Source organism: Pundamilia nyererei, unplaced genomic scaffold, assembly GCF_000239375.1.
Source record: "Pundamilia nyererei isolate P.nyererei 1_Seehausen unplaced genomic scaffold, PunNye1.0 scaffold00080, whole genome shotgun sequence".
NCBI lineage: Eukaryota > Metazoa > Chordata > Actinopteri > Cichliformes > Cichlidae > Pundamilia > Pundamilia nyererei.
Genome location: NW_005187481.1, coordinates 651,645 through 678,649, shown reverse-complemented (window position 1 = coordinate 678,649; position 27,005 = coordinate 651,645). Strand labels below are relative to the sequence as shown.

Here is a 27,005-nt window from a genome sequence, read left to right as displayed (position 1 = left end):
TTAAATTTAATGTTGCTGAAACATCAAAATAATAATAATAAAAATAATCTGATCGGGAAATCACTCATCTTTGGAAAAGAGTTTGTTACAGAGAAATGGCTCTTTCCAAAATAAAAGCTATACTATACGCTTCTTCTGGGGCATATTCTCAGCAGCATATTACACATATCAGGTTCTGTGAAGTAGCGTAACATAAGCAGCATGGAAAGTGATAGGAAGACAGCATCTGCAGACTGTTCAAGTTTCTTTTAAGTGTTCTTTATTTTCTGGCGTTGCCTTTCAACAATTGTTTCACAAAAACATAAGAACCTGTCAGTCAAAATCTCACCTGCTTTATACAGAATTCCACTCACACCTGGATCTCATTAACCTCTACCATTGGGAAAACAGGGTAGACTAAATAACACAGTCTAGACAAAGAAACAGGAATAAAATAATTTTTCCACTTAACAAACTCATTCACCCAACTAAACAGTTTGAAAAGTCAATCTCTTCACTTCATTAGGTTATTTTAAATGAAATAAACAATTTTACACAAAAGAAACACCCCTTCATTTGGTTACACCCAATTGACATGATCAGTGACATCATATCCTATAAAATCAGGAAGTACTGGGGCGGCCCTTCCGACATACTTGTTTTACACATAGGACCTGCTCAAAGGAACAAACAGTGGTAAGTATAACCAAACTACATAAACAAATGAAAGAATCCAAATCAATTAATGATGAAGTGACATTTAGCTTTAAGTACCTTTGCACAGATGAAATGAATATAACCAATGCTACCACAAACAGACCCGGGATAGTATGTAGAGCCAAGGTTGCATGTGCTGTGTTTACATTAAAGCATTATGATAGACTATAGGATAACGGAACACAAAATAACAATATATGCAAGTGACAAATGGCAAATGAATTCTGTCCTAGCCACTTTGTCACAGGTCCCCATAAGGAGAATCATGTGCTGTCTAAATGACTCGGGTAAAGTTTGTGGCATGCCTGCTTGTTGTTTTTGTCTGGTTCCACTTGACTTTGCACTAGGATGATGTCGGTGTAAATGTGCAGTCATTTTCGTTGTGTTCCCGCTAGTGCCGTCAGCGTTAATCTCATTAAAATGACATAACGCGGCAAATCTCCGTTAACGAGTTAACACGGATTGTCCCGTGCGTGAGGCTGGACTGTGTCAACACGTTAACAAGCTAACTGCGCTAACGCACTAGTTCCCACCAATTGAGCATTGCGTGGCACATCCGACATATTGTTTTACTTTTGTCCATGATGCGCTTACCATCAGGGTATATATGTATATGTATATATATGAGAGAGACCTATATTTGAGTGAGTAAATCCATTTATCTCATCAATTAAAACTGTGAAATAACATGATATCAGAAAAAATGCAATATGAATGGGCCAACAGGGTCAGTGCTCAGCTCTCAGGAACATGGAAAAGACAGTGACACGGTTAATTTAGAGCAGGCTCAGGCTGGCTGCAGCTGTACACTCTGTGTTTGCCAACACATCATCATATCAGGGCCACTTCCTATCAGTGTGATCAGCACTCAGTTTAAAAGAGAAAAAAAAAGAAGAGGGAAGAAAACGTACAGGAAGTCATCCTGTAAAAACAAGATACAGAGAGCCCTTTATGGTGGGAAAAAGTCAGTGGACCATTTTCTCACAAAATGTTTAAGTGTAAAAGACATGTTTGTGAAGGAATTAGAGGACATGGAGTGAACCTGGTAACCATTTTAAAGCAGGTTTGTGATAGATCCAGTGAATGAGACTTTAAGCGAGAATAGCCATGAATAGAAAGGTCTGCATTTAATTTGCTAATCCATCATTCCAATTGTAGTCTGTAACAAAGGAAGAGGAGAGTGGTGGGGCATTCAGAGGCAATGGAGCATGCTGAGGGGTGCGTGTGTGGTTCTCCATGGAGCCAGAGAGGCCATGGCCCTTGGCCCTAAAAGCCTAGCCAGCACTGGGAAGAATTGGTTCTGATGAGCTCAACGCAGGCAAGACTAATCCCTTCATGTCCAAAGAATTGTTTAACTATGTTTGACTGATTAACCCAAACCCCTCGTTTCCACTTACAATCTATTTGTTCAATCAAGTCCCCTGCACTCTTCATGCTGCAGTGTGTGGGTGGTGATGGAGAGGGAGCAAAAGAACGAGGGAGAGTAACAAAGGAGGCTGCAAAACAATCCATTTGGAGGAAGCATACAGAAGTCAAAGGACAGGGTTTTTTGTTCTTCTTGCAATTCTGCAAATGCACGAGTTCCTGCAAACCAGCTGTTGCGAACATTCAAAGGTCAGAACTCTTGCCTTGAGAGATGTCAACTAGAAGGCCAGGAGAAGTGGTGCTAGCATACCACACTGGGATGCTGGTCTTTAGTAGCTTCCTAGGAAAAGGAAATTTAAAGGCACTCTCCCCTGCGTGGAAAAGAGGTTGCCAGGAAGATTAACCCAGCTTCCTTTTATAGCCCCTGACAAGAGGTTAAATCACACATTACACTGCCTGAAATGTCTCTTAGTAATTAGATCAAGAATATTACTCTCTCTTCTTCCCCTTGCAGAATGCAGCTGATCAAAGTCTAATGATGGTGTCAGTGCCATTGGCAGTGCTGGCTGGGTAAATCTCCCCATCGGGATGGCAATCTGTCAGGGCCGCAAGTCCTGCTAAACAGCACAGGACATGAGCACAATGGTGCTTGACACAAAATAGACTAAATGAACCGCATCCTTTACCAACAAGCCGTCCATCAGCGGTGCACCACTAAAATTCATCCCTTTGTTTGAGGTCTACAACTGTGTTTATATGTACACAATCAACTGAGTTATATAGAGAGGCTGGTGACATCTGTGGGTTTTATCCTGATAACTGTAAAACCCACGACCAGCTTATCTGCCGTCTTTCCATGCCAGAGCAGATCTAAGCAGCACCTGGTCCCTTGATGGGGTAAGCGGGCTACTGGCTATTAATTACAGAAAGCTGACACGCAGAGAAGGCAAGCCCTCGCAATGAGACCCTGGGACGTCAGATACACAGCAAGACGAATGCTTTTCTGTCACACAGCAACATGACCTGCCTCAGGACTCTTTACTGCAAGTACTTTCAAGTATGCCTTTCAAATTGTGGCCCACCCTTCTTCCTTTGCTCCCACCCTGTCTCCCCCCTCTATCTCAATCACATTCTGCGGATGTTACACTACTTCAGGGGATATTTTCTGACTAATGCAAAATGCTTGTGCAGTGGCATGATAAAAGTTGGCATTTTCCTTTTCTAATCCAATGCTTCCTTTGTAAACAACCTCGCTTTTTTTATGTGTGCGCATGTGCTCAGGGACGCGGGCAGGGGATGCAAACAAATCGCACGTAATGGTCAATTTCATTATTTGCTCTCAAACTCAATGGCCGCAAACAAAAGGGGGAAATGGCAGGAGATATGCCAATCATTTATTGTTGAAAGATGCCTGACGAAAGAGGCCCTATAAACCTGACAGCTTTTTCCTTTTGTCAGTCCTTAGCACAATCCAGCTTCTTAAAACGGGAACCCAGACAATGGACTTCTGCAAGAGGTCTGACCCTAGTCTTAACCCCATACAGGTGGTACACATGAAGCACAGACAAAACATTGCAATGGGAGGCCTGCTCTCAGAGATCTTTTAGACAAGCACAAAGACAGCTCAATGCCACTAAAGTGAATTTGCTGAAAAGCAAATCCCCTTGACTAGATGAATGGTAAAGTCTCATTAGGTGTGGACTAAAAGCATCTGTTAAAGAGCGAGTCATGGAAAGTAAAACTTTACAACTAAATAGCAGTACCGTATTATGCTGTGAAGGCTGCTCCCTTTCAAGTGTTGTCAGAAATGCAATAGTTGTGGTTCAAAGTTTAAATAGCTCATTTTTCAAACTCTTCATATACAAGAGGGGAAAAAATGATCTGAATCTGTTGAGCAAAGAGCAAACTTCATAATAAAACAGCTACATCAAGTGTGGTCTTCCAGTTCAGAAGAATAATGTGACTCTTGTCTGATTGCTGCTCAGTTGAGTCCAACTACAGAGTTGAACTATGAACTGTGATTAAAGCCAACATCCCCCTACAGAGCGACAACTGCATCTCTGCACATTCCAGGAAACTCAGCCAGCTGAACACAGCAAATACACCGGAGAGGAGGAGACATAAACAACGTAAGATAGTTTGAGAGCTCACCGATGTTTACTGTCTCACTAAGTGCATTTCATCCCCGTTGCTTTCACAGCAGCAGCGGTATTTCAGCATTCAGTACAGAGGGGCTGCTGATGCCACAGGTCTGTGTACAGAGGGCTCAGTCACAGGCTGAAGAGACTGTTTGGACAATGTAGGTGTCAGACACACTGCCTGTCTGGAATAACGATTCACTTCAGCTGCTACAAAACATCCTCTGGTTCCTTTATGGAGAAGGTGGTTCTGGGAAAAGGAAAAAAACAAACCCAAAACTATCTTGACTGTTTTTAAAAGTCTCAGTGTTGAAAACTGATAAGGAATTTCTTTGTTTGAACTGGTGCGTTGCTACCAGGGAGAAAGGTCTGCATTTGCTTCAAATAGGCACTGAATGACATGCCAGAGATTAGCCTCTGAAGGTCACAGTCTTAGCCTATCCTTTCAGATGCTTTTTACAACGGAACCCCGGGCCCTTTTGAACAACAGGAAGAATGTCATCTGGTTACTTTTCAAGGCACGGAGATACCATTCACTGTGGCCAACAATGGAAGCAAACAGGACCAGAGGGTTAGGAGGTTATAAAGGACCCCATTCTAAGCACCACTCTGTCTCCAGCACGCTGCACGGACACAGAAAAAACACACCCACACACTGAGGCCCGGAGAAGTGGTGTAACTGATGATAAGCTGTGGAGGGTCATGGCAAAGCGCTGTGCACTGACCGCTCTCCTCGACAGCTCTCTCAGCACAGCCTACGTCCCTTTCCAGCACAGAGCTTAACACCCAGACCAAGCCTCTGAGCCCCATACCCACTGTCAAAGTCATTCACTGCTTTGTCAGTTTGAAAGACAACTGTATGATACCCTAAAGTATATCCTTCAGGCAACTGTGACCTGCTCAAAATTACATAGAGGAAAAAACAAAAAAAAGTCAAGTAGATGAAGTCAGAATGCACTGACCCAGATGTAGGCCTGCAACTAAGCTTGTATTTGGGCAAAAAAGATGAAATCTAACCTTGTAACAGGAAGGGGAAAAGGGAGAATTTTAATATACCAGTGTGCTATTTTCAATGACCAGGCCTTAACAAAAATTATGCCATTATTCAGGTTGTAAAGCTTGTCCCGAAAAAGGCTCTCAGGCAACAGACAGAGCTGAAATACTTCACCAATTTAGTGTCTAATGAACCCTCTGAAATATTAAAAATAAAGCCCAATTAGCCGAGAGCATTTTACATCTCCTCCCTCTCTAATCCTCTTGTAGCTAAGCTTTATCTAATGTCTGTGCCAACTATGACACTTTGAGCTCACTCTCCCCTATATCCCCACCACTTGATATCCTCTACAGCTTCACTGCTGCTTTGTTGTGGCATTCTTTCTGACCCCACAGACTTGGGTCAGACTCTGAGCCTCCCTGTCGGTGGATAATGATGCCCTGACATGTACAGTTGGCATGGTCAGTGGAAAACTGCAGCAATAACCGTGGACATGCTAATGGCATCTATTAGGATCACTTAAGAGTGATATGGGACTCGTCTGGCGACCTCTTATTAGACAGCGCTTGGTACTAGGAGGTGGAGAGTGCCCGTGGAGGGTCAGTGATCCAAGTGAGATGCCCTTCTCTTGTGCCATAAACAGATAACAGTATCTGCCCTGCTCTTCTGCTGTTCCTGTGAAGATGGAGGTGGATAAACAACCCCGTCATCTGCAATGCCTCTGACAAGCCTGATCACACAGATGCTCTCCTAGACCAAGCCCTGTTCGTCCTACTGCACTAACTGTTGTTATTGCTGTGAATGGCACTGTGAGGCTTAGAGATTTGTCCATGATTACCCTCAAGCTGAAGACATAACAGTTTCAGAAAGCCCTTTGCTCCTTGTGTTTGTAACATCACTCCCTGGCTTAAGGGCTCGGCTTTGCTGATTATGCAAACTACCAAGCAAGAGTGGGGCTTTATTTTTCTTTTCTTTTTTTTGTTACCCTAATTGGACCTGCCAGCTAGCATGCAAATCTATGCACAAAAATGCAGCAAACAAAGAAACAAACTGTATCTTCATATGAAGGCTACTGCCTGCGGTCACTGCACAAAATAAAAGCACCCACATGAACCAAACTGAATACCATGCAAACAGCTGACCCACAGCCTCAGTCCCGCAGTTGAGTCTCTTTTCTCAGAGATATCCAGAAGTTGCCCATCATGTTGTAAACACTTGATCTGGATGTATCATGTGGCTGCAGTTCTCTATGCTGAGTCTGACCTGCGTTTGACCCACATACTGAGTCTCCTGACTTTCTCACAGAGGCTACCAAACATCTGTTCACTGTCTGAAACCAGACTCATTCAGCTGAGAAGACATTGGGTGGCCTCAGAGAGAGTTTCTCCAAGTGGTGGGTGGCTGAGTGGGTGAGTGTGGGCTGACAGCTGCCCTGGTGATGGGAGGACTGAAAGGTGGAGCTGGCGGAAAGATCAATGGTACCTAGGAAATCTCAGTCCTTCTGCCTGGCACCTGGGTAGAGGGGCAGCCTTATTTAGCAAATGGAACTAGTCAACAAATCATTCGCATCTAAAATGATCAGGTGTGGAAAATAAAAAATATGCTGGGCATAAAATTCACTGACAACACCTGTGAGCGATTAAACATACACAGGACCCTGCAGGAAAAGAAAAAAAAGAAAGGTACAAATGTATTGCACTGGGGGAAGAGCACACGGTTACACATTTCCATTTCAAGTACAGTCTCTAAAATGCTACATCAAATCACTGGCTTTGAATGAGCATCAGCCAAGAGGCTCATTCCGGCACAGAAAAATCATTGCATCAAAAATATGTTGGTTAGCTGAGCAATTTCACAGTCAACAATCAGAGGATCGGGACTCTTCCTCATCAATGTGTTTTAATGAGCTCCCCGTGAATCCCAACAACAGCTGAAACATAAAAGCTGCCTAAGTTCTCTGGTTCACTCTTTGTACCTTGTGATCTGTTATTCATAGTCTTGCTCTGAAGTCTCTCAGAAATAAAGCAGAGCTTTGATGTTATCCTCTTATTACTGCTGTCTGAAACAAGCCTAATGTTGGGAATCAGACAGTTTGGCTGTCGAATGGAGAACCTTCTGCAACACAAAACCATCTGGGCTTCAGTGTAAGGTGCTCACAATGATTGGTTTGAACCTTGTGAAGCTAGTCATCACTCACTAATATCTGCTTTGCCATGTGTTTGCAAGAACAACGTGTAAGAATAGCGTCTGGAAAACTGCGTAGGCGTGCATTACAATTACACTCGACTTATTCTAAAGCCTCTAATCATGTGTGTTCTCTACAATATGTAGCTTAGCTTCCCCCCCCCCATACCATAGTTTTACGTCACCTGCGGGCCACAACAAACAGAGGCAATAGCAGCCAAGATGCTGCACAAGTACTTTAGAGGAAATTGCCCTCCTCTGCCCTTAGTGTAGATCAATATGTTCAGATTTGTCAGTGGCTGGCTGGGAAGGTGAAAAAAAAGGGAAAAAAAACTTTGCTTTTCTTTCAGTTTGCCCTCAGCAAAGAGTCGGGATTTGTGGTGACAGGTCAAAGAGTCAGCACATGACTCATGGGCAGAGGAGGAGAGACACTTTTGAAAAGGCATGCAGAGATCTAATTAACACATACATTCAAGTGGTATTTCAATTTGCTGGAACGCTGTAATTTTCTACAGAGCTGACCAGCGTGACATGAACGAATGAACCATGCGCTCATGACATCCAGACTTATCTGCAGCCTCTATAACTAAGAGCAAACACGTCATTTTCAGACCTAAATAGAAGCAACCACATACCCAGTGGCGCGCACACACACACACACACACACACACACAGATATATTCACTGACATAACTGCTGTCATTAGAGGTGAACTGCATTTTACAGATGGGCAGAGGCCTTATATTAATTTGCTGTTGAGCCCCAATTAAGCTTTATTGTGCTGGGAAACATAGCATCCCAATGCAAAGAGGGTTCCTGCTACACGATAATTGCCAAAAAATAAATAAATAAAATAAAAAATACAGTTCTAGGGACACCCCCCCGCGCCCCCCGACAACAAGGTCTGAAATTTAATTATCCGCTCTTTGGAAAATATAGAGGAAGAAAGCTACATTGCAAAACTGCACTTCTGGGCAAGTAATGTGAGGCTCTTGTTTGAGTAAGCGCTGGATATCACAGAGCACATCCTTCCCTCGTTGCTATACACTAGACAGTCCCACCTTTGTCGTGGTAAAGAAGAGATAAAAGGCTTTTTTACATAACGACAGATTATTATTTTTTATATATATATAAATTTTTATTTCAAAGGGGCATGCAAATGTAGACAAAACACTTTTATTAGTTTATTTTTTTTTAATCGCTGGATATTTCACAGTTTTATCATCTTACCATGTGAAGCGCAAAGCAGATAACTTCCATAGTCCGGTCAGTCATAGAACAGAAGAGTTGCCTTTTAATCAAATCCGTCACAAGCTCCATGACATTACAGACCGATTACAGCAATAAAAGCAGAGCAGCCAAAGACAACACGGACAGGCTGTGACAACATTAACATTCCGCCGTGTAAAGATTGGGCTCGGAGGGGGAGAAACGTCGATATGATCCCATTAGTTAAGTGCGCCCTTAGGATACCCGAAATTTGATCAGAGATAGACCTTTTCCTTCCAGACACGAACCATTAGACGTCCTAGCATTAAAAACAGAAGCTGTTCTCGTCCTCTGAAACTACTCCTGCACTCCTCCTCCTCCTTCTCCACCTCCTCAGCGGTCGAGGTTGTGCGGCAGGATCAGGATGAGCTCGGTGACGTCAACCTTTTGTTATCACCTTTAACACTTGCTTTTGCAGGTGGAAACACTTCCCCGTGGCGTTATGTTTAAGAGGTGCCATTTGCAGACGCGCCTGGAGAGCAAGGAGGGCGCACAGCATCTGTACAGTCGAGTGGAGACGGCCGAGACTCTAAATCTTGGCAAATGGTTGCACGCTTTCATGATTATATCGGACACTAGCCAGGGGTAGACAACTTTGAAGGTAGCAAGCAGTATAAAATAACCGAACTTGTAACTTTCATCCGCAACTGGCTTCTTATTGGAGAACCACTTACGATTTAGCTTGAGATGAGGCGCAAAACTACCTGCATCATTGTTGATGACATTTTTAATCTGTGAACATACGAGTGTGATGATGATGACGATGATACTTTAGCAGGCAAATACAGCTCAGCTTAAGCCGCACTGGTGGCTGTCACATTGCACAATATAAACTAGCTAACCAGCTGAACACAACACAACATAAGCCCAGTTTGTACAGTTATCATCAGCTCTAATCGAGAATTTATGGCTTTTCCCTCTAACTAAAACATAGTTGAGTATCAGAGAGATTTAAGCCTTTGATGGGAGCTTTACAGCAGATACAGGGCCAATGCAGGAGAGCAGTACAGTAGCTATAAACCTGTATGTTACCAGTCAGCGTGCCAGCTGACTGCCCAGGCTCCTGGCTAGCTAACCTAGCCAGCCAGTCTGAAACATACACAGTCCCATTGTTGCCTTCTCAACCTTTCCTAATATTTACGCCACACTCTCAGAGGACGTCACACGGTGTCGGACAGCAGGCGTGTTATAAAGATACAACTACTTACTCTCCGTTTACCTCTGCGAAAGGCATCGTTTAGTACGTCGCCATGGTTTAAAACGGACAGATTTTCTCCCGTTGCCCTGTGCTGCCGAATCACTGCTGTTGCTGCTGTCTGCGGCAGCAACTTCTGGCGCATGCGCTGTAGCTGGGACCGTTCCAGACTGCGCCGTGCGCTGCGCAGGACGCCCGAGTGGTTTAAAGGGACAGTGAACTTGAAGCGCGATTGGACGGCTGAATATTTAGACGTGAAATTAGTGAAATACATTAAAATAGTTCCTATATAGGCCAGTAAATAAATATTAGCCTTTAGCTGTCTATTTTTCGTCTGTCTAATTAGATTTGGTTAACGAGCTTTGTAGACAAAATAACAGCAGCTTCATCAGCTGTGGTAAGATATGAAACATATTATGGACTTACATATATGACAGTGCTCCTATCTAAAGGGTACACGCATTTACTGAATGGTTTCAGGAGTGTGAAAATGGTGTAAATCATGTGCTATGGCATTCAAGTCAAGTCAAGTCAAGTGGCTTTTATTATCATTTCAACCATGTACAGTGGTACAGTACAGAGTGAAATGAGACAGCATTCATCGGAGTTGGATTTATAATTTATTCATCACAGAAAATTGGAAATTCTTTTGTTACAGCAGTTGGAAAACTTAAACACAACCTATGTCAAAATAGCTTAAATAATCAGAATAGTGTATGGCAAAATAAAATACGACATAAACAAAAACAAACAAAATTCCCTGTAAAGTCCAAACTAATCTAAAAGCAAAGTAAATACAATAAAGTATAATGGGTACAAATCAAAATTAAAAAAACAAGTAATAATTCAATTCAATAATTAAGCAAATGATCTAAAATTCACTAAAGCAAAATCAAACAGAATTAAACACATACCTGTTAACATTAACGCAACTCAGTATATGAAAGAGGTGTCAGAGTGGAATAAAATGTAAGCTTGAGAGAGTGCAGAAACTCGGTGAAACAATGCATCAGTCCACTGAAATTGTATTGAAGGTATTTTTTCCCTTTAATCTGATACAGGTCTCTAGTTTGCAATGCTGTAAGCATCTGAACATGACGGAGACTAAAAGCTGAATCAAATGTTTTTAAGGCAGCACAAATGTTTTCAGGGATTGCTGTGAAGAGCAGCTGTCAGTCAGGGTTGAGACCCAGTGACATTAAGTACTGTGGCATGATTTCATACTCATCAATGTATATATTTTCACGTCAGTACATGTATAGGTATATACAAGGTGTATAGGTGTTATGCTTCATATTTATGGACATGTAGCTCAAGTAAAGTTCAGTCACCCATCTGTATATTCCCTCCTAGATGTCTTGAAATTCATTTATGAATTTAAAGCATAATCCGGAAAACTTCACGAAAAGAAAACGAGTGAGCAGCCTTGAGGTGAGGATGTTTTGACCTGCCATTTAACTTCAATAATCAGTATTCTAACCTTGAATATTGAATATTGCTCATTTACCTCTAAGCTTGTTTGTGCGCATCTCTGACCAAAATTTCCTACTCATCTGGAAGAATGGCACATGACTTGCCTTGAGCATGACCTATATTATGCTATATTCTGCTTGCATTTTGCCTCATTGTGCTGCTCACATATTGTATTATGAATCTTGTTGGGGAAGATAAAAACCCAGATAGAGGACTCCTGGTCAATAGTGTCACATGCTTTGTGATTTGATGAAAGGTTCTATTTGTGCAGCCTGATGTGTATAGCTCCCTAATCAAAGACTTATTTTTCTGTGACAACTAAAATAAATTACTCCATTACAATCGCCCACCTGCCCTCTCTGCAGTATTGATACCATTTTTTATTACAAGAGAGAGACAGACCGACAACACTGAAGACCGTGGCCAGTTGTGGAAGCTTAAGAATGTGTGCTCACGGCTATGTAATGTCTTGTCACGTTGGAGCCTCCGCAAAAGTAATCAGATAAGATTATTACAGAGAAAATTACACGTGCTCAGTCCCGTAAACATTTCTGATACAAAGCTTTGTGAAGCCGCGGCCTGAGCTCCAGTATGGACCGGGCTTATTACAATACTTCAGCCAATTTAGGCCTGCAAGCTTCACTTCCCCCCATCAGCAAGTGAAAGAAGGGAGAATTTGGTCTGAAAGCCCAATCACACAGAGCGCTCCGAGTTCAGCAGGTGGGGAAGTAGCAGCAGCAGGCTTCATCAGGCAATAATACAAAGTTAATGATGCAGAATGGTGTCTTTCTCCATACCAAAGAAGACGTCAATACAGGATGTTTAAGAACGCTGTTCCTAATTACGCTTTTTAAATTCACCACTGACGTGATTGATGATTTCAAAGGGAGGCATTATTGATCCACTTCACAGACAAGTCCCATCGATTGCAAGTCTGGAATGAATAAAAGTTTTTTTTTTCCACCCCACTTTATCTCCCCCACGGAGAGAGAGATTGTACAATCAGAGCATCAGTGTGACCTATATGGGTAGTTTAGGAGCTAAATCACCTCTTTAACAAAAAAAAAAAAGCAGGCAGAGCAAGGACGTCTCGAGCAGTGATTGCTGAATCGAGGGACCTTGGGGGACCTTCAGGGCGTCACATAAAATGTAACAGTTGAATCTCATTTCTCACATGTGGAAATTCATCCATCCGTTCATTAATCTGTGGGATCCCTCGCAAATAGCCGATCTGTGTTGGAGTTCTCAGCATGATAAAGTTCAGGAGCGGCTGTTTGAGAGAAAGTCAGCCGGCTGTGCCCCATCACGCCTCTCACTGCAATCAGCGGTGATGGAGTGATGGATGCTCTGACGCACTGACAGATTGTTTTTCCCCCACCTCTGCTCCCTGTTGACATGCCCCGTGGCTCGTGCTTATAGTTCTTTGTTATTCCTCGTGCTGAGCAAGCTCTCCTTATTAGTGCAGAAACTGCCAGTTATTGCTCATCTAATTCCAGCTAGCGTTATTAATAAATCAAAAATTGAAGTTTGAGAAAATCTCCACATCGGGCTGCAGAAAATTCTGCATATTCGGGGAGATCTGACTCGTTCAACGTCAGTGCCGTGTGTTCTTTTGAATTACTGAAAATAAAGATTGATTAGGAATCAACAGCATGCTGAATCGCTGTAGCAGAGAGGTTTTCCATCACACCGTGCAGCATCTCATTGGCAAGTGCACTTCACATACCAAAGTGGGCTACAGCTTATGATTAAATGGTCTGCAGGTGAAGCCTTTTTGTCTTTTTTTCCTTTTTTTTCTAGAGAGAGAGAGAGAGAGCTCTTTCTGAAGGCCAAAGTTAATGCAGTCATAGAAAGACTCTGATACACTCCCACGTGAAGTGGCCATGTGAGGAAAGCCCGGAGGGAGAAAATGCCTTGAATGAATTTGAGAGAGAGAAAGAGAGAGGCAGATAGAGGGGAAGTTCAAACATTACTGATCCTCAAATATCCTTTTGGTTTCTGGTTCAATTGGAATTTGGCAGTAAGTGTCTGCTAAAAGCTCCATTTTTGTTGCCCCTCCATTGCTGCTGAGCTTTTAGAGTTAGATGATGACAGATTGTGAGCTACCTGATATCCTTCATCATCCTCCCTAGTGGAGGTGTTTGTTCCACCCCGAGCAAGTCCTCCAGGACTAACAAACAGCCGGTGAGCTTGATGGACTACAGGGAGACATCTGCTCTGCTTGGCTTTCCCTTGCATATTGAAAACAACGTATTACAGTAAACAATCACCACGCAAACTGCGTCCTTTTAGTCCGACTATTAACCTCATGCACTTTGTGGTTATCAGGCCATTATATCAGCTCATCCTCATGAATTAGTGCTTAAATCTTACGGGGAGGTGAGTGAGTTTGTCAGCATGCATGCTTTCTTCAGGTTAGTATGCTGCTTTAGGCGACCCATGCTCAATATATCCTCAACAACACTGTCAAAACTGTGCTTCAAGCACCCTTGGGGATCAGCTCTGTTGTGTGCGCTCATGGGACAAGAGGGAAAGAAAATGTCTGAGCAGTGCAATCTGATTTGCGGTTGTGGGTGCAGCATTGCTCACAAAGTAATCTAGAGAATATCACCTCTTCTAAAAGTCCCTTTGAGGTCTGTCAAACTGCAGGTTGCTCATGTTGGCAGACGCGTTTGTGCATTGTGATGAGCTGATTTGGGATTGCCGTCGGCTGATTTCAGCTTGTCTCTGTCCTTCCTGCTGTAGACAGGTGGTTCCTAAGCTGGGGCCTCGGGGGACTTCTGGGAGTTAAAGAGGGTTTGCTGCAAAATGACACACAACAGTTATATTATTTTGTTATGTAGAAGTAAGGCCTAGAGAACAGTTGTGCCCACTCGAATAATTTCCTCCATCGCATAGTTCCTCCAAACTCAATGATCTCTCTTCTCATTCCCCAGCCTTTATTTGTTTGTTTCCTTGTTTCTCTTCTTATGCAATCATTTTCAGTCACTCAGACCATGAACTGTCATTTTCGATTTAGTCAGTGAAGAGTACGCAACTGGTACAGTCTTTACTGAGTCATTAGGAGAGTAGTTGGATATTATGATGTAAATCTTGTCAAACAATAAATATTTCAGTTTTATTTGCCTTGAAAAAAAATCAGTTTAATCAGTGGGTTGTGATTAATTTGCTATCTGACTTTAACGTTTCAGATGAATGCGAGTAGGATGTTCAGGGATGCAGTTGACCCTGCAGCCGCTAGGGGCAGTGTAGCTTTAACAAGCACACTCATACAGACCCTCTCCAGAGCGGAAGATACCTCTCTTTGGTTAAAGCAACATGGTTTTACCTTACAGGCAATGTGAATGTAAACAAGTGATCCAGTTCTTCGCATACGAACAACGTCTTATTAGCTAAAACACAGCAGCTGTTGTTTTGTCAAAGTAAGATGGCTCTCAGAGTGTGTGGTCGCTTTTTCAGAGACTCGGCTGTCCTCTCCAGGCGGCTCGTCGTGTCTGCTCGACAGGAAAGTGCGTCATGGTTTCTGACAGCGGGTCAGTGGAGACATTATTTTTCTGCTTATCGTTTATTTTGTTCATTTTTGAAAGGAGAAATATTTGAGGCTCGGGGTTAATACCAAATGGGGAAAAGTGAAATGTCACCTGTAGCTCGGAATGAATGAATGAATGAATGCTAATACCATAGACAGTATAATGACATGTACATGGATGAAGATGTCATTGCTGCTTTGATTAACTGTATAGACGCCGTGTAAAGGACCGTGAACAGACAGAAAATATGGCTGATAATTTGAGGCGGAAAAGATGAGCTACTGTTATCGATATGATATTATCTCAATGCTTTACCTGGGTTTTCTTACATGCTGAGAACTCAAAACTGGATTATAGATGGCAGACAGTTGGTGTCGTAAACCACCGCCTCTGTTCAAAGATGGTCGCTCACAGTGGACATAAATGGCTTCTTTCACTCCTCTTTCAAACCATCTGTCCTCTCTGTCCAAAATGTGAACATTGGCATCCTTGAAAGAGTGTCCTTTATCTTTAAGATGCAGATGGACAGCTGAGTCTTGTCCTATGGAGGTGGCTTTGAGAACCTTCACAGACACTTTTCTCACTACAGATGTTTTTTGACTGAAAAATGAGACGTTCTCCAACACGTCATTAAAACCTGCCATGTTGTTGTAAGACTGAGTCAGTCTGGCATCAGTCTGCAATTGATTGGGGTCAAGTTAGTAATAACATACAAGAAAGCGTGTCTGGAGCTGCTGTTGTTGTTACCTGTTGTTACCTACCGGCAAGCACTCACAAAAACTCTTGAATCCCTTTTTTCTAAAGGTACATGTTTAGATCATTACCAGTAAATAGCTGTAAGGTTAAAGCGCTTTGTAAGTGGATGACTCTTTCTGATACACCCTGTAATATATTTGTGCTGAGCAACCGTCCTCTTCTATAGGAATATAACCAGCTGGCAGTCAACTGTGTCGCATAGACTCAGTTGACAGTGTGTATTTGTTTCACACTGATTGGTTTACACTGTCTTTTTTTTTTTTAATTGATACATTTTGTAAAATTTACTTTGAATTACGTAGACTGTTCGCATCCCAGACCCAACCAATTCTGATTTTTATTTTTTTGAATACACCATCAAGTCAGTTAAACTTCTGAGATATTGATCTTTGTAGTTAGGTAGTAGAGGGGCTGTTAATCCGTCTTAAGAGTGTAGAGGAAAGTCCAGGAGAAAACCAGTTACTCTAGGACAGAGGTTCCCAAAGGGGGGAGGGGTGGGGGGCGCAGAGCCATTGCAGGGGTGGTATGAAAGAAAAAAACAAAAGAAAAAAGAACTCTTGGACACTGCTAGCATAATGGACAGGCTTTTGACGGGGCTCTCACACAAACGCAAAACAGGAGATTAAGCATCGCCAAATATGTTTCCAAACCAACTTCCTTCCAAGCCAAAGACTAGAAAATATGTTGAAGCATATCTTTCCTTTGGCTTCACCTGAACAAGTGCCAAGGTAAGGTATCCCCTGCAGAATTGGTTTGGACAAACAGTATCCCACATTCTCGATTTTTAGTTCACAAACACTTCTTGACTAACTACTCCTGACATTTTGGAGATGTTAGCTCTTTATAGAGTAAAATTACAGTGGGATAGAAATAATATCAGGCTGATCTGGCCACAATTTGTTCCCCTGTCCAAATCACAGACAAACAGTATCCCACAGTTGTTTTTGTTTTTGAACCCATTTTGTCACAGAGAGGCATTTTTTGAAAAATGTGTTGATAGCAATGTTGAATATTATTACACAGGAAAAAAAAACTACACGTAAAATAATTACACCATGACCTCTCTGCCTTTCTAAATGGAGGGACAGTAACTGCGTGTGTGTATGTAAGCGTGTAAAACCTGCAGATAGTCAGATTAACAGTATTTTGTCTCTATCTGCCATTCTGCAATTCATCTCATGTAAACAATAACGTGGCAGTGGCACACAGCGTGATGTGAAAAAAGGCACATACCTTTGACGTTGCGCGATGAACTCTGTATTCCTCGCAAAAGAGTTTTAAAAAATCTCAGTTTTCTGTGATTCGAAACACCGTTTACGTGTTGACGAAAGGCCCAAACGCACAGAAACAGCTGCGTTCTTTGAAAATACCCATGCAGGTGTGGACGTAGTGTAAAAGAGTTAGTAGTGTATTTTATTACTACCTGTAATTTATTGCAGATTACTTGTATTTGCTTAATTGTTTACTAAATGTTTGAGGTGTGAAATAAACTGCAATGGAGTTTGAAAACAAAATATGGGTGTGTGTGGTTGGAGTATGTGTTTGTGCAGGGGGGGGGAACCACTACTCTAGGAGAACTGGACAGGGCTGTAGAAGGTCCATAAGCGATCACCAGGATCGGCATCTGCTCCATTTGTGTAAGGAGGAACAGGATGAGCTTCGCCAGAATGACCTCCTACAGCCTGCTGGTGTGAGTGTCTCTGACCACACAATCAAAAACAGACTACATAAGGTGGCCTGAGTACTGACATCCTCTGGTCCCTATGATGTTGATCCTGATTGGATTTTGCCATCAGAATACCAGAATTGGCAGGTCATCACTGATGCCCTTTGCTTTTTAGAGATGAGAGCAGATTCACCCTGACCATATGTGACAGAGTCTGGAGAAGCCGTGGAGAACGTTATGCTGCCTGTAACATCGTTCAGTATAACCGGTTTCGTACTGGGTCAGTGATGGTCTGGGGATCCATATTGATGGAGGGACACAAAGACCTCTACAGGCTAGGCAACAGCACCATGATTGCCATTAGGTATCGGGATGAAATCCTCGGACATTGTCAGACCCTACTGCCCTAGTGCCCGGCCTCATGTAGTGAGAGTAGAGCAGTGAGTTTCTGGAAGATGATCCTGTTGATTTTGGTCCAGCTCAAGGAGGAATCCCCCCCTCCTCTTACTATTAAAGTCCTTTCTTATTAAACTTTTGGAAAGCTGATTTTAAAAGTAGTTTAAATCATAAATTGATTACATTTATATTTGCTAGATGAAGTGAATCATTTCTCTCCTGCACAGTGCTAACAGGAGCAGCCTGACACTTTATACCTCCACTAAGGCTCAAAATTCTCTGCAAAAGTAACAACAAATTGCTTGTTAACACATTTCTCCATAAAAGTGCTTGTTATCCAAAACGACTTTCAAAAGCTGCGGCAGGGCAGGAGAGGGTTTGGACAAAGAAAATCTGAATGCGTCACTATTCTGTGTCCTATTAACATCCCAGTAAGAATAATCAGTCAGTCAGCTTGCGGGCCAGCTGGCAGTGAAGTGATGGAGATTTTGATGTCTTTACAGGAAATGCTGCCTGCAGCCGTGGAGGGGGGAACGGATTTATCTTCACTCCTGCTTGTTTTATTACATCAGAGGCATTTCTCAGCAGACTGATGAAAGGCAAAGCAGCAGAGGCAGACGGCAACATTTATCGCCTTCCAGCCTCAGTTCCGCCAGACAGCGGTAACCAGACCACTGCCTCAGAGATTTACATCTCTAAATTTGCCTGATCATTCCAACTCAGCCTTTTCCCAAAAATTGCACATGTCATCCTTCTGTCGTGTTTATGGTCTGTCTAATGTTTAGTGTTGTGTCTTTTTAGGTGAACAGTTGTCTCTGTTAACGAAACATCCAGATCAACCTGAAAACTCAAAGGTTTTGAAAGTGGCTATAATAGGTGCCCCAAATGCTGGGAAATCCACATTGTCCAATCAGCTCCTTGGCAGAAAGGTTTTTGTTTTTGTTTTTAAAAAAATCTTTACTCTGTTAAATATTTGTCTTATTGCTCACCTTCTAAAATCTGTAATCTTGTCTTAAAGGTGTTTGCTGTGTCCAAGAAAGTACACACTACACGGTCACGTGCACTGGGCGTCCTAACAGAGGAAGACACACAGATAGTACGAACCTTTTCGCTTCCTTTCTGTTTTAATCCAGGAATGTTGCTCAGAAGTTATATGCCTTTGTCAATAAATTGTTTGTTTTTTGTAGATCTTGCTTGATACTCCTGGTCTTACTACTCCATCAAAGGTCAAAAGGTGCTTTTCCCATTTAGATATTACTCAAGTCTGTCTCCCTCTGGTTTTATTCTGCTGTGTAATACATGAATAAATTCTGTCTTCAAAGACACCAGCTGGAGAAGTCTTTGCTTGTGGATCCCTGGAACACGGTCAAAGAAGCTGAGCTAAGTATGATATATTCACTCTGGGTCATTTATTAACCGCAATTGAGCAGTCTCTATTTTTTTATTATTATTCTTTGTGCTGATCTAATGTGAACAGTGGTGCGCAGTGCTCCCTTTTAAATGCTTATAATTGCATTTCCAGTGGTAGTCATGGTGGATGTGGCAGACAAATGGATGTGCAGCAGGCTCGACTTTGAGGTGCTGAAATGCCTGGCCCAGCACCCGGATATTCCTGCAGTTCTAGTCCTGAATAAGGTACTTTTTGCTGGAGTAAAATGTGCATGTTTCGCATGATTCATAAAAGCAGAAACTACAAGGCAGGAAGAAATCTGATTGATAAAAGCTTATGTAGTAATGTAGTCTAGCCTTTCTCTTGTATGAATGCCTCATATTGTAACCTCTTGACAAGTACTTAGTAATAACTGTAGTTATACCTCCTTACATGCTTGTTTATAACTATTTAAAACAAGCAGTATTTGCAGGGATAGTAGCAGTTAATGTACTGTACACTTTACAAGAAGCACTTTTTTGCCTATAACATCCTAATTCATTATTATTATTGAAGCTAAAAGCTAAAGCTGGCATCATTCAGTGTTTGTGTCACTGTCACCAAACCAAATAAAGAGCCCAAAATCAGTTCATCTCACAGTAGCTTCTAGTTTCAGAATCATGTCAGTGGCCTTCCATCCCAAACCCCACAGGATGATTAAAAAAAGGAAATATGAGAATTTACAGCAGCAGGGAAAGGTCATTAAGTACAATGTTGCTGCCAATACGTGTTTATGTTACAGCTTTGTTCCTTTCATTAGGTTTGTCCACAGTAAGGAATAATATGGGATTCATTGCAGTGAATTCCACTGCAGTGATTGATTAATTCAAATCACTCGATAATAGAAAATCCTCAATGCAAAGTTTTTTGTTTGGTGCTTTGTGTAATCCACGACTCTGTAGCGCTCAGTTAGAGCAAAGAGGTGGAGCTGTTACGGAGACCGTGAGCTCAGGTGGAGTGAAAGAAAAGTGTTTTCTAGTGTACAGAATAGCAGCGCTTGTTACTGTAATTGCCATAAAGTCCTTTACTGGGAAAAAGCTGGCTTGAGTCCTTAACCAAACCGCCTGTTCAACAAGCTCCAATGTGAAGAAAAGCGAGCTTTGTAGCTGCTCTCATCCACCGCTGATTGTTTTACACAGAGAATATCTGAAGCAAAGCTACAGAAGTTAGTGCACATAAGCAGGGGTGAGTCTAAAGGGGGGCATGGGGTGTACGAGACCATATTTATTTCAAGACTTTAGTAACACTGTTTTGCAGATTATATAATATATAATATATGCACACACAAAAACTGTCAACTGTTTACCTCCTGCTTGTGTAAGTAAGCCTTCTAAGAAGAAAGAGTGAGCTTTCATCTATACCTAATTTTATTTGACATTACTGTAGTTATGATTATTTATTTTTGCATCTAACATTGTTTTTAATATGGCAGGTAAATACATAAATGCTTTACTTTTTTATAGATACTGTATGCAAGTCTTAAAACACTTCAGTCTAAAATAGAAACCAATGAGCAGTTCATTTTAAAAGAGCTATGTTTTTCTCTTTTGAGTATTTAAAGTATTTTTACCCGATTGCTTAATTAAACAATCGATAAAACGCTCTCTTACTGCAAGAATTAAAGGTTTTAATTGACTTTTCAAGTGTTGCCGGAGTTGGATGTAGGAACTACTACTTTCTTTCTACAGAGCTACAACTGCCAAACAGAGCAAGTGTGCATGTGGCTGCCTTTACAGTTTCCATCACCGTGATGGTATAAAGAAAATAGTTCCTGCATGAAAAGGCGATAATGTTTGCATATTTTATTTTATTTTAAGGTGGACCTCATGAAGGCTAAAGATAGACTGCTGGATATCACGGCTCAGTTGACGTGTGGAGTGGTGAATGGACGCAAAATGCGGATCAGGCCAGTGATCAAGCCCCCGTGGGCAGAGAAAAGATCAGAAAGGGCTTCAGAGGGTGAGGAAAACGCAGAACCCGAAGATGGGAGTGAGCCGACCTCTGCGCTGAGCAAAGAACAGCTGAAGACACTGAGAAACCAGCAGGGCTGGCCTCACTTCAAGGACGTGTTCATGCTGTCGTCAGTGGACAGAGAGGACGTGGACACTCTGAAGGTAAATGTTATATGACCACATCAAGATACACTGTAATGTTCATGTGGTATAACTGTGTTCTGTTTTTCTGTTCTTAAAGAGCTACTTCATGGTTGCTGCCAAGCCAGGATCATGGCAATATCACAGTGAAGTCCTGACTGACCAAAGTCCAGAGGAGGTCTGCACTAACATCATCAGAGAGAAGCTTCTGGAGTATCTGCCCCAGGAAGTGCCCTATTCAATGACACAGGTGACTAATGAACCAGTGAACTCTCTGAAGTCACATGTGACCGTAAGCTGACAGCAAACTGCACTCGTCACATCTGGCTGCACTGATTAAAGCCTATTTAAAGGGCTTCATACTTGCCTCCATTCTACATGTTGACATGTGCTTGATGCAGCTGTTTGTTGCTGCTTCTAAAGAAGCCCAAGGGTCATTTTTGAATACACCATTATAAAATCTGTCATTACAGAATCACACAACCATGTCAAAGGCGTACTGTGGGCTTGATTAGTTATTAGCAGCTCTTGGAGTTATGCGACATGAGTTTCTCTCCGCACAGAATATATTATCTGCTCTTGCTTTGACTCTGCTGCCATTTTTAAAAACTTTATTTGCCTAATGTGTGAAGAATACATTTCTAAGATCAAAATGTCTCTATTTTTTAGTCTGTTGAACTCTGGCAAGATGGAGAAGATGGAGTGCTGGATATTTCTGTGAAACTTTACACAAAGAAAGAAACCCACATGGTAAGCATTCTTACCCTTTATTGGGCTTTTATCACGTGCATCTGTGTTAGTGAAGTGCTGTACTTGGCCTGCATACCAAATGAGACAGCCGTAAACGTGCTGTATGTCCATGTAGTTGTTTGAAATCACTATTTTTTTTTTTATTCCCAGAAACATCTAGTGTAAAACTAGTACAGTATTTCATAAAAAGAACCTCACACCAACAATCAAACATGCTGGTGGTAGTGTGATGCGTCTGGGGCCACTTTTCTGCTTCAGCAGCTGGATAACTTGCCATAGTTCACCTCTAAATGTCTCAAAAAGCAAAAGAAAAATGAAGGTTTTGGAGTGGTTTAGTCAAAGTGTTGAATCCAGTTTGCATGCTTTGAGGTTTCTTCCTGTTAACAGAGTTTTTTCTTCCCACTTTCGCCACAGTGCTTGCTCATAGGGGCTCAAATGATTGTTGGGTTTTCCTCTGTATGCGTTATTGTAGGGTCTACCTTACAATATAAAGCACCTTGAGGCAACTGATGTTGGGATTTGGCGCTGTGTAAATAACTTTTAATTACTTCCGCATGCTTTAGCAAGAGTTGCATATTTTGAGTATTGATGGGAAGTCAATTCCTTGAAAGTACTTTTGTGTTCAGTGGTGTGACCACATCTACTGCAGTATCCATATAATCACATAGCCAGGACAGCCATCCATCTGTTTTCTTAACACTTTATCCAACTTTGGGTCAAAGGGGTGATTGCAGTCGTGCTGCCCACTACTAGGATCAACTCTTTATTTCTACTTCTGTGTGTGGACATGTAATTTAATGATAGGCTGCCATTCTGAAGTGTCAGTGCATGCTGGGCTGAAAGAAGTGAAATCTTTACCTCTCTTACTGACACCTGTAGCCTCTCTGATGGCTTCTGGTATTTGTTTGCCACGTATCTCCAAAAATTCTTTTTCCTTGTGTTTTTAACTCATAAATATTAGAGCAGCCTTTCTAAGCCATGCATTTTTAATGACAGGGAATATTTGAAGCTACGTCTGTTGTGCTGAAAATGTTTCAAGGTCGGTGACCTCCAAGAAAAGTTATGAAGATCATCGCTGTTCTTCACAGTTTGCATGTCACACAGGAATGATTCAAGAAATGTAGAGGTAGAACTCGAATCAGTAACTGACCAATAAACACTGAATTTAGTGTTTTTCCTGACACAAAGCTACTTTTTACCCATGCATGCAACCATACATGGGTGAAACCAAAGACCAGAGATATAAAGGACACTGACTGATTTATAGAGGTTTTAATCAAATGAGGTAACGATATAAAGATATGAATAATCAGCATCTTGAATCACAAATGTTTCATCTTTGACAAGTTCATTTTCCTGCAGTTTTGATATGACGCTGAGGTTATGATGCTCGTCTAAACTTTTCCTGAAGGAAACTATTCTTCCGTAAATGAAATAAAACCTTTCATGTGCTCAGTGGTGCCTGATGCTGATGTTTCTGTTTCTATTGTGTGCGTAGAGGATGGTGATCGGCACAGCTGGACAGATGGTAGCGCGGATCGCACAAGAAGCGAGCGAGGACCTGAGCAGAGTATACCTGAGGGAAGTCAGGTTGAAGCTCTCAGTCAAGCTGAAAAAGTGAAAATGGATGAAGGACTTGCAATAGGAAGAGAAAAGGACAGACCTCTCATCATGAGTTTGATATGGCGCTGTAACTTAACATATAAATATTCTCAGACCCAGAACTCCTTTGACCTGACACCTCTCTGAAGAAAAGGAATTCTACTATAAATTGTGACTTTTGCAGCCTCCATTCATCCCGTGCATTATTAAAGCTTTTACATAGAGATGTTACAGAATGCAGTTCATAGATTGATGTTGAAGTGCAAAGAGCACCTTGGTTTTTCTGCAAAAAACCAAAGTGTTGATTAAATGCAGCTTCCACAAGCCACAAGAGCCCCCACCCCCACCCGAATTATTATTATTTTTTTATTATTATTGTTATTAAGCAGTGATATATTTTCAGTAACAAACATGACATAGACTCCCATCAAATGAGTGTTTTGACACAAGTTTGACAGTGTGCTCATGGCTGAGCAGGTTTGGCGAGCTGTGAAAAAGCCGATGGTTTATCTTTGGCTCTCAGAGCTTTTTACTTGGCGGGCGCCTCGTGCAAACACGGGCTGTAGATAAACTGAAGCGGGACCTGCGCAGTCATGTTCACTCAAATGTCCCTGATGTACCATCCAACCCTGTTCCCTCCACTCCCACATCACTTTAGCCTCCTCCACTGCCTTTGAAGTGTGGCCATCCATCCCTGCAACTATCACTTTTTTGTTCTGCTTCTTTCTTCCTTTTTCTCCCCCCCTCTCACCTCCCTTCTCTGCTTCCCACTTCTCCCTCCTTCTGCTTTTTTGGCTCTTATAAAGCCCAGCTTTGCCCCTGAGGGCTGAATTGTCTCCCTAATGGATGGCAAAATGGAGCACTAACCTGATGCTAAAATGGGTCAGATAATGGTGATTAGATTCATTCCTGCTGCCTGTGAGTTAACTTGACGGTTACTCTATTCGGGGCATCTTGATGAATAACCAGCTAGTGGCCTTAAGCAGGGGAGGGAGGGAGAGGCCTCGAATGTCTCTCAGAAGCTGTGTCAGCCCCTCAAGCTCCCCCTACTCTCAAAAACGGCTGCTTCCCAGTGATTAGACAAGCCCGTTGCACAGCAGAGATCGCCACTTTGACAAGCCGACAGCAGTTGGGAAATATTTAAACCGATGTACGTCGGCCAGGGAAGGAAAGCAATCCCTCAAACACAATCAGTTTAAAGTGCTGATATGCTGCACCGAGATGAACAAAAAACAATGAGAAGCTTATTTAAGAACCATCTGCTTTATTTCATATGCACCTATTTAAAAAAAAACAAAAAAACAAAAGGAAATACCCGCCAGGAGCTTGTGAGTGACACCTCCCGGTCTAGATGACATTGAGAGAAGGCTGTAGAACCCTTACCATTACTAAAACTCAGTAATGGTAACGGTTTGACAGCCTCCCTCAGAGTGTTCAGGCTCAGTTACAGTGTTGGTGTGCTGATAGCAGCGGAGGGGGAATGAAACCCTGGATAGTACATCATCTATACTGTAGTGTCTCTTTTTTAAACTTACAGTATAAGATGATATCCTGTCCAGGGCACAAGACAGAACCATGAGCAGGGAGTCCCTGTAGTTTGTAATCTGCAAGAACAAGGAGGATAACTGTTAGAGTAGAACAACCAATTAAAATGTTTAAATGTTTGTAATATGAAATCTGTTTTGTATTTAAATTAAAAGAAAGGGATCCTCAGTTACCACATCTCTGTCACATACTCGCCTCTTTGCCTTCAGTGTGTGTCATCGTCTGGTCTCCTTACTGGTCCCTGTGTTGGGTTCCAGCACTTAAAGGCCCCACTCTGGCTCATTAACATACTGTGATGACATCTGGGGTGGACCAGACTGTACTTTTTTTTTCTTCTTATCTCTGTCCAACCTGATTGCCTCTGTCAAGTGATGGCCCACACCCTTTCTACACCCAGCTGGACTCAAAACACACACAAATACTATTTTTCTTTTAAAAACATACAGTAGGGGAATAATGCACGCGACATATATTCAAGTGTTTGTTGAAGGAAAAAACTGATTATCGTCTACAACAGCTTTTATGGCTAATTTTCTGCCAAATCTTTCACATATTTCAAAAAATATTCCTTGAATATTTTTGATTTGTTATTCAGAATATATGTTATTCTTTCATTTGCCATTCATTGTCTTGTCCAATGGGATTAGGGATTTTATTGTCCCCAAATAATGCATTTAGGTTTTTGGTGTTTAATGCAGTGGGTTCATTTTTCTTCACAGTTACACATACAAAAGGCTGGATAAGCCGCGCACAAAGGTTTGGGTCCAGGGGAATTTCTTTTAAAATAATTTTCACATGTTGCTCTGACCTCTTGCCAAAATGTCCTGCACTGCAAAAGCAGTAGTCTCATTTAGTGCACATATCATTTGGCAGGAGCATATGTTCACTTTACCCAGGTATGTCAGTCTGCGGTATGAACTCTGACACAAGTAGGCATCCAATCTTCTGCTGACATTTCAGTTTCAAAATGTTCTAGTGAGCAGATTCTAAAACAACGCCTGCGATTGGTGGTGACCTTGCTGGGACGTCCACACCTGTGAAAACTGCCTTTAATTTTTTCCCCACTTATGAATAATCTTTCTCACTGTAGAATGATGGACTTCAAATTCTTTGGAAAGGTTAAAAAAGATTGATGAGCAGCAACAATTGCTTCTGTCGTGTTTTGTAATTCAGCCGAGGTTGAATCTTAGTCATTTTCAGATTTGCTAAAGACCACACCATTTGTTTTATTACATCCAGATGTATAAAACTTTATGATGACTGTTTGAAAAACTGCTTTAAGATCTTCTAACTTGGATATCCCATGCTTTCGATTCAGTTCTTTGAAGGACATCTTGACTCATTTTAAGTACTTTGGAAATGCTAAAGTTTAAATTTAGCTGCGTTTTTTCCTGTGGTAAGAAAATTGTTTACCCGCTTTGAGACAAAGAGTCCTGGTTTTTAAAATATTTTCTGCCTTCACTGCATTTGCGGCCTTTTCACTGTGTCTAAATATGTGGGGAGAGGTCGTTTTTGATCTTAAGATTGCACATGAAATTTAAAAAAAATAAAGGTATAATAGACTTAAGCTGTGCAGCCCAGTCATACAATGATGGGTCTAGACATTCTTCACCCCCAGAATCAAAAGACAAGTGTAATTATATTCTAATATGATGAACTGCAACATTGCAAAAGTTAGGCTCCTTTTTCTTTCTCGCTAAGCAGTATAAACTTTCAATTATATACTTCATCAATTTAAGGACTTTTAGAAGAACTACATGTTTCTCATTTTCCCAAATGTTCCTCCATCTCACCAATGTTAATTGTTAGTTTTGACCTTTCTCTGTCACACATGGCTAATTGCAAGAATTCAAGCAGTCAGCCAATGCAAGGTATCTCCTGTCATTTATTAAAATAAATAAATAAAAAAAAGCTCGGAACTTTA

The 27,005-nt window shown here is 41.7% G+C and overlaps 2 protein-coding genes across 6 annotated transcripts in view; one reads left to right on the top strand and one right to left on the bottom strand.

Annotated features, from left to right (window-relative positions):
* Window positions 1–9,993, bottom strand: part of fam222ba (family with sequence similarity 222 member Ba) — a 30,435-nt gene extending 20,442 nt beyond the window's left edge. Inside the window, exon 1 of one of the 3 annotated variants that reach the window (XM_005737812.1) lies at window positions 9,855–9,993. The gene's annotated coding sequence lies outside the window, so the exon portion shown is untranslated. Of the gene's footprint in view, window positions 1–8,607; window positions 9,511–9,854 lie in introns of those variants that run through there. The other 2 variants (XM_005737813.1, XM_005737814.2) reach the window with 2 other exon arrangements.
* Window positions 639–27,005, top strand: eral1 (Era-like 12S mitochondrial rRNA chaperone 1). Of its 3 annotated transcripts, none has more exons than XM_005737817.1 (11): window positions 639–675; window positions 18,166–18,324; window positions 18,464–18,591; window positions 18,681–18,758; window positions 18,850–18,896; window positions 18,985–19,046; window positions 19,185–19,297; window positions 20,909–21,205; window positions 21,285–21,434; window positions 21,854–21,934; window positions 23,433–27,005. In XM_005737817.1, exons 2-11 carry the CDS (start codon window positions 18,255–18,257, stop codon window positions 23,553–23,555), a joined length of 1,149 nt encoding a protein of 382 aa, XP_005737874.1. In that variant the 5' UTR covers window positions 639–675; window positions 18,166–18,254; the 3' UTR covers window positions 23,556–27,005. The 3 variants fall into 3 exon arrangements, with proteins under 3 accessions (XP_005737874.1, XP_005737872.1, XP_005737873.1); XM_005737815.1 differs by lacking the exon at window positions 639–675 and adding an exon at window positions 14,603–14,847; XM_005737816.2 differs by lacking the exon at window positions 639–675 and adding an exon at window positions 17,126–17,290.

What these genes read in the sequence shown, in the direction of transcription:
- eral1 (XM_005737815.1), top strand. Translation starts at nt 14,742, where the DNA reads ATGGCTCTCAGAGTGTGTGGTCGCTTTTTCAGAGACTCGGCTGTCCTC. An exon ending in ACTCCATCAAAGGTCAAAAG is followed by an intron (nt 18,897 to 18,984) that starts GTGCTTTTCCCA and finishes CTGTCTTCAAAG; the next exon opens with ACACCAGCTGGAGAAGTCTT. An exon ending in CAGTTCTAGTCCTGAATAAG is followed by an intron (nt 19,298 to 20,908) that starts GTACTTTTTGCT and finishes TTTTATTTTAAG; the next exon opens with GTGGACCTCATGAAGGCTAA.